Source organism: Anomaloglossus baeobatrachus, chromosome 6 (genome assembly GCF_048569485.1).
Source record: "Anomaloglossus baeobatrachus isolate aAnoBae1 chromosome 6, aAnoBae1.hap1, whole genome shotgun sequence".
Classification (NCBI taxonomy): Eukaryota; Metazoa; Chordata; class Amphibia; order Anura; family Aromobatidae; genus Anomaloglossus; species Anomaloglossus baeobatrachus.
The window spans coordinates 550,389,034-550,396,347 of record NC_134358.1 but is presented as its reverse complement, the minus strand read 5'-3'; the positions used below and the strand labels follow the sequence as shown (position 1 = coordinate 550,396,347).

General features: G+C 47.6%; 1 protein-coding gene across 1 annotated transcript; it reads right to left on the bottom strand.

Annotated features, from left to right (window-relative positions):
* Positions 1–2,031: 2,031 nt before the first annotated feature.
* On the bottom strand, positions 2,032–6,737 carry LOC142243596 (uncharacterized). Its single transcript, XM_075315664.1, has 2 exons — positions 4,257–6,737; positions 2,032–3,359 (listed from the first exon to the last, which is right to left on the bottom strand). Exon 1 carries the CDS (start codon positions 5,988–5,990, stop codon positions 4,305–4,307), a length of 1,686 nt encoding a protein of 561 aa, XP_075171779.1. The 5' UTR covers positions 5,991–6,737; the 3' UTR covers positions 2,032–3,359; positions 4,257–4,304.
* Between the last annotated feature and the right edge of the window lie 577 nt (positions 6,738–7,314).

Genomic DNA, 7,314 nt, shown 5'->3' with positions numbered 1-7,314 from the left:
TCGGAGGGAATTCAATCTATTGACAATACGTTTGGTCTAACATTGAAGATTGACATTAAGCAGGTGAAGTCGGCCTATAGCTACCACAAGAGTTTGGATCCTTTCCCTCTTCGGGGATGACCGTAATGTGTGCAGCTGTAGAGTCAACCGGGAAGGAGGTGGCTTCTGAGATCGAATTGAAGGACTCGAGCATCAAGGGGGCAAGGAATTCTGAAAAAGGATTTATAGAATTCTGCCGTCAGACAATCCGGGCCAGGGTTTTTATTTACGGGGGTTGTTTAATTTTAAATTAAAAAAAATTGCGTCCTGCAGAGGTGAAATCATGAAGATTCGGTCACTGTCGAAATGTTTCTGGACCTGACTATATTAAGCACAGTTTTCAGCTTCCCTGATCTTCTGTACGTATTTTCTGTGTTGCCATTTGCAGGACATCTGCTCCGGTCTATTATTCTGTCGTTGGGGAATGTTTTTACAGACAATTAGAGACAGCAGATAACGGTATGGATTATACAGCAGTGTGGCGACACAGTGGCCTCCTGCGATTCTGCCTTATTAGAGATCTGCAAGATGATATTTTATCAGATCTAGAAGCTGCGAACAAACCTGAAGAGTATGAGAGGTAACATGATTTCTGAGGGGGATGAAGCTTGGATTTTTTTCCTCCAGGGGAAAAGATTTGATTTGGTATCCCTCCCACACCAAGAAACGTATCTAAAAATCTCATCTTGACCTTGTGAGTCCATAGATCAGTCATCAGCCGGCTCTGTACTTGCACAGCTGGTGTTGGGTGGCCCAGTTCTTCCCCATTTTATACCCACTAAATCTGCTGCCTAAATAAATCATTAAATTATTATTAATTTTATTAAATTAAATTATTAAGCATCATTAAATTATTGAGAAGCCCCCCACAATAGGCACATGGAGCAATTGTTATACCAGGCTTCATTAATTTTGCCCTTGAGAGGTTGTTTTAGCTATATATAGATAAATATACTTGTAGCCTTTTATAAATTGTTTTGTGGAAGAATTGGTCATTTTTTTTAATATTTAATTTATTTATTGTTATTTTAATAAACATACCCTCCTTTCACAGACCACACCTATTGTGTCAGGACATGCCCAGGACACGGTCAGTCTTGGTAAAGTTCTGCCTAGTAGGCTGTTTGTGCGTAGCGCTCGAAGACATCTCCTGGATGGTACCAGAGAGTTGGCAAGATCATGTTACATGTCATCAATATCTTGGTGGCTTTGACCTGGGTCCTTGGCATGATTTGAAATGAAGAAAAGCAATTTAAGATGTTATCCCATTTCATACATTTATGGCATATAAATAGGATATGTGTTACGGGTTGACATGGTGAGGTGGATACCCTAAGGGGTGAGCAACAAAGACCAAAGAACAAAGACCAAAGGTGATGGAACAGTGGAGACAGGTGATAAGTGGATCAGTGTTGGCCAGGAAAGTGGGGTATGTAGGATTACTTTCAGATGAACAGAGCAGGAAACACCATAATATATGGAGCCAGAAGTGTGGATATACTCAGGAACTGAAGATGAATTGTCAGCCTCGGACTTGCAGCAGACAAGTAGTTACAAGCAGTTTTGTATACTTTCAGCAGGCAGATGGTCAATGGCAGAGAAGTATGCAATTAGCAGACAGATGGTTAATTGAGAAACATAAGTAATGCACAGGGAAACTAGCCACTTGTTTGCAGAGGTTACACAGTGTAGAAGAAGAGTTGTAATGGAACAGCACCAGCAATAGCAGAGTAGAATTCATTATGCTTACATTAGACAAATGGTAAACTGCAGCTCTAATCAGAAAGTAGGTACAGATAGCTGATAAACAAGCAGGTATTTGCTGAAGAGATGACTATCCAGCTGAGTGAAGTGGATGGTGAGGCATACAGTGATGTATGTAGGATGACAGTCAGACAAGCAGAGCAGGAAACCCATAATATATGGACTGCTGAGACCAGATTACCCTCAACCAAAAACCCTCCCATGTCCGATTAACCACTCTGAGACAAGTTAACCAAAATACAAACTTTATTAGGAGAGCTTTATAAAATTGGTAAACATCTCTCATCTTTTGTTGTGGATGGAGGTCGGTCACAGCACAATTAACCATTATAAATAACCACTTTCAAAACGAAACTTTGTGCCAGGCCGGACTTCCGGCGCACTTTAGCCTTCGTAATTGAACTGTGTTCCTTGAAACCGCTGTGACTGTAAAAGAATAACCAAAAACTAGGGAGGGAGGGTGGGACAGCACCGTCCGGATCTCACAAGGTGAGGAGAGACCGGATCCCGGAAAAGAGGGAATATTTATAGGGGGGAAGAAAGGGATTATGGGAACATTCCCATTGGACAAACCCTTTGGAAGGGGAGGAGGGAGAATCGGACATGCGAGGGGGACTTAACCCCTTACTACCCGGGCACAGCAGTCAGGGTGCATTCAGTAAAACACTGACATGCCCCTGAAGACTGCTGAGACCAGATTACCCTCAACCAAAAACCCTCCCATGTCCGATTAACCACTCTGAGACAAGTTAACCAAAATACAAACTTTATTAGGAGAGCTTTATAAAATTGGTAAACATCTCTCATCTTTTGTTGTGGATGGAGGTCGGTCACAGCACAATTAACCATTATAAATAACCACTTTCAAAACGAAACTTTGTGCCAGGCCGGACTTCCGGCGCACTTTAGCCTTCGTAATTGAACTGTGTTCCTTGAAACCGCCACGGAGGAGCAGAGGCCCTAGACTGTGCTCCGACCCCCACCCATAATGAACAAGGCCTGCTCAATACCGTCTTGCAGGCCTGATAAAAATATGTCTAGGCCAATATTATTCAAATGAACGCCATCGTTCAACATCAGGGAGGAATTGTCCCCTTCCAATTGCCAGTGTCTAACGACGATCCCTGCCTTAAAGCGGACAAAACGCGAAATACGTGAGTTGAGTGTCCGCCTCGAACGCTCCAGAGCTGCAGCTCCTTCGGCCCCTCGCCAGACAGGCCGGGAAATGACCTCGGACCAAACAAGGACAAGTTCAGGAAAAAAGGCATGAAACTTGTCCACGTCAGACCTCATTGTGGTGATAAGTTCCGCCAAACGGCGGGCACCGAGGTCATTTCCCCCGGCGTGAATGACGAGGACCACCGGAGTTAAAGCAGACCTCGCAATTTCCACAACCTCCGGTATAACTTGAGGCCATATGAGACCCCTGACGCCTCTCCAATTGACTTCGAAGCCCCGAAAGCCAAGGGCACGTCCTCCAGGTCGATTCTCAGCCCGCTGTCCTGCCCAGAAAATATAGGAGTGTCCCAATAACCAAATGACAGGTTTGGCAGCTCCTAAAAGAAGAAAACTGTCAGTGACACATGTACAAGAAGGCAAACCTGTGCAAAAGAAAATTGATTAAAGAAGCAGTAATTCTGGTCTAATATATCTCGCAAAACACGCGGAACGCCATCGGCCTATGCGCTGTATGACTTCATTAGGCAATCCCGCCCGGGCGGCCTCAGTCGCCGCCCCAATCCGGAAGGAGTGAGTACCAAATTCGCCGGCGGGCAAACCCAGGAACCGCAAACATTTTCGAAAAACGGCTAAAAATTGGAATCTCGTCAGGGGGGAACCATCTTCATGGACCAGGAAGGAAGAACTACCATGGCGCAAAGCGATATAGTTAAGGGTCAATGTAACAGGGCATACCGGACCATGAATAGCAAACAAAGATATCCAGCAGCCATTTCCGGTTTGATCGGTTTTAGATTTCCGAATTCTAATCCGTAAACCCCCATTACACAATGCGATGTCGTCGTGCCGAAGGCCCCCATGAGTGCCTCTGGCAGGAGAAACCAACTCACTAATGCGCAATGCGCCAAAAAAGGCAATAGCAAAAGAGGCGGAGAAGAGGGCAGACTCGAAAGGAGGAGGACAAACAGCGGAGATATGTCCGATGATACGAGAAAGGAGGCTAAAGGAAACCGGCCTCCTACACTCCCTTATGGGCTGCCCCCTACCCCACCCCTTAACTGCTTGCTGAACTATAAAAAACTTAGTAACGTCCGACCAACCTCGGAGTTTGAAATGAAAAGCAAGCCCAGACAATCGGTTCCGCGCTACCGCGCAGGAAGCACCTTTTTTATACAGATGGTACAGATACCGGCAGGTAACGTCCAGTCTAGCCGAATCAGAGGTAGAAACCGGATAATTAGCTGCAAAAATTAGCCATTCATCCCATGCCTTACCGTAAGCCAGCCAAGTCCTCGGGGCCAGTGAAGACGTCACCAAAGGCATCAGCTGCATTCCAGCAGGTCCCATATGCTGGGTGGACACGACATTCCCTCTGGTTGTGCCCGAGGACACAGCTGCCGAAATTTCTGAAATTGAAAACGGGAAAGTGAGTCAGCGATAGCGTTGCACCTGCCAGGCACATGGCGAGCCCTGAACCACATATTGAGCTCGAGGCACTGCAGCACAAAAAATCTAAGTAACTTTAGGACTGGCAAAGAGGATGAAGTCAGATGGTTTATCGCGTGCACAACGGACATATTATCAGTCCAGAATAAAATTCGTTTATTTCTGAAGGCTGGCCCCCAGATCACAACAGCTGTTACTATGGGGAACAATTCAAGGAGGGTCAGGTTGGACACAAAACCTCTGTCGTGCCAAGATTGGGGCCATTGCTCAGCACACCATTGCTCGCCAAAAATAACGCCAAAACCCAACGATCCCGATGCATCGGAAAAAAGTGATATTTCTTCATTGGAAAGAAAGTTATCCTGAAAACAAGTTTGACCATTATACCTGGATAGAAAATCATTCCAGATAAACAAATCAGCTCTCAAGCAGGGGGTAATCCTGATGCGATGATGAGGAAGGCGAATGCCTTTAGTGGCAAGTGATAACCTCCGGGAAAAAACTCGGCCCATTGGCATGACACGACAGGTGAATACAAGAAGGCCCAGCAAAGATTGCATCTGACGAAGGGTCACACTACGAACCGAACAAAAACCCATAATCAGAGAGCGCAGCTTTACTACCTTGTCATCCGGGAGGCGGAATAGCATTGAATTTGAATCTATTTCAATACCGAGGAAGGAAAGAACCTGGGAGGGGCCTACTGTTTTGTCCTTCGACAAAGGAACACCAAATCTGGACATCAAACTGCAAAACGAATCCAATAGAAGCTGGCAATGGGTGGAATCTTGAGGGCCAACAAAAAGGAAGTCATCAAGATAATGAATAATAGATTGGGAACCAGATTCCACCTTCACGGCCCATTCTAAAAAAGAACTGAATAGCTCAAAGTATGAGCAAGAGATTGAGCAACCCATGGGAAGGCATGTATCGTAATAATAAAAACCATCTACGAAACATCCCAACAGATGGTAGCAATCCGGGTGAACCGGGAGAAGGCGGAAAGCCGACTCAATATCTGACTTGGCCATCAAAGCCCCCGGTCCCGCTTGCCTAACTAACGCAACAGCTTTGTCGAAAGAGACATACGTGACTGACGCATCCGAATCGGGTATACCATCATTGACAGACAAACCTTTCGGATGTGAAAGGTGGTGAATTAAACGAAATTTCCCAGGCTCCTTCTTCGGGACGACCCCCAGCGGGGACACCCGTAAGTTGTAAAAAGGGGGTGATTCAAAAGGGCCCTTTAATCTGCCTTTTTCTAACTCACAGTTTATTTTATCAAGTAAAACTGCATGAAGCTCCGTCGCAGATTTTAGGTTACGGGCAAAAAGGGGGTGTCTGTTAAGTTTAAAAGGAATAAAGAAACCAAAAGAGAAGCCGAAGCGCAGCTGCGCCGCCGCATCCTTATTGGGGTACCGGTCGAGCCACGGCCCCATCTCGGCTACGCTCACCGGCGTCCCGAGTCTCAGGTGGGTTTGACGGCTTTGTTGGCAATTTCGCCGAAGGGCGAGGGCATTTTGCCGCTGCGTGGGGGCCTCCGCAAGCAGAACATTCATGTTTATACCTGCAGAGACCAAAGAATCGGCAGTGCCCTTCGTTGAATTGCCAACATGTGCCGGGTCTACGGACGGCCACTGAACTGGAACCGGCGGAGTTGCCAGGGGCCGCGGAATGAAAGGGGGCTTTAGGAGTCATCATGAGGCGCAACCAGGAATCAGTAGCTTTAACCCCCCAACCCAAGTGAGGTTGCAGGGCCAAACGACGCCTGAAATCCTCATCATAACGCCACCACGCAGATCCGCCGTGCGCTTTGTATGCATTATAAATGGAATCAACATATATAAAAAGCTCCGAACAGCGTTCGGGGTGCTTCTGACCCATAACACCTCCCAATACAAAAAAGGCTTGCAGCCAGTTATTGATAGTTTTAGCGACCCTGGGTTTTTTGTCAAAAGGACGTTCGGCGGAACGCCTCTCTTTGTCAACCGTAAATTGGTCAGTGGAAACAAGCGACCAAATGTCTATGTAATCATTAGCCCATATTTTGTTGACCGTCTCTGGGTCAAGGTGAGAGCCCAAAGGGGACATACCACAAAAGAACGTGTCCTTATGTATATCAGCCCGAGGAGGAGGCTGAAATCTCTTCTCGGGCTGATTTCCAAGTAATAGGGGATTAACCAGTATTTTATTACCCGGGGTATTTAAATGAGCTAACAGCGCTTTTAAAGACATAGCTGTATTATCACCTCCCCAAGCCCCAGAATAGTTGTACTCACCGACCGCTGGAGCATCTGTGGGATTCACCGATAAATGTGGAGCCGTTACCAAGTCGGCAGCCTGTGGTTGAACCAAATAGGGTTCGGCATCTCTCCGGCGGCTTGATGTGCGACGAGAGCGCCTACTGGAAGTAATGGAGTCGCCGGATGACTCAGCCGTGGTTGATGGCGAACGCCATCTTGATGAGCGAGACCTACGGCTTCTCCGCGATGAACGTGACCGCCGCTCAGAATAAGCTGAGCGGCGACTGCGGTCCCTACTGTACCGCCTGCGTCTATATGGGCTGCGAGAACGTGAGGAGGAGTCGGAGGCAGCGGAGCGGTTTCCGCGCCCGCGGCGTCGCCTACCGCGGGCCGTGCTTCCAGCACCCGCAGCATCCTGAACAGGGAGAACCCGTGGTAAATTCTGCAGCTCAGGGGGCACAGCCATCGCCGGTTGTACTGCGGCTGGCAATGCCATCGCCGGAGGCGCAGCCGTTTGGAACGGCAGCACCTGCGGAGCCACGGGAGGCAAAGCCATACCCACCTGAGCTGCAAAAGGCAAGGCCATCATTCCAGGGGCAGCAGGAGGCACAGCCGTCACTACGGGCGCCGCAGGAGGCAA

What these genes read in the sequence shown, in the direction of transcription:
- LOC142243596 (XM_075315664.1), bottom strand. Translation starts at nt 5,990, where the DNA reads ATGAATGTTCTGCTTGCGGAGGCCCCCACGCAGCGGCAAAATGCCCTC.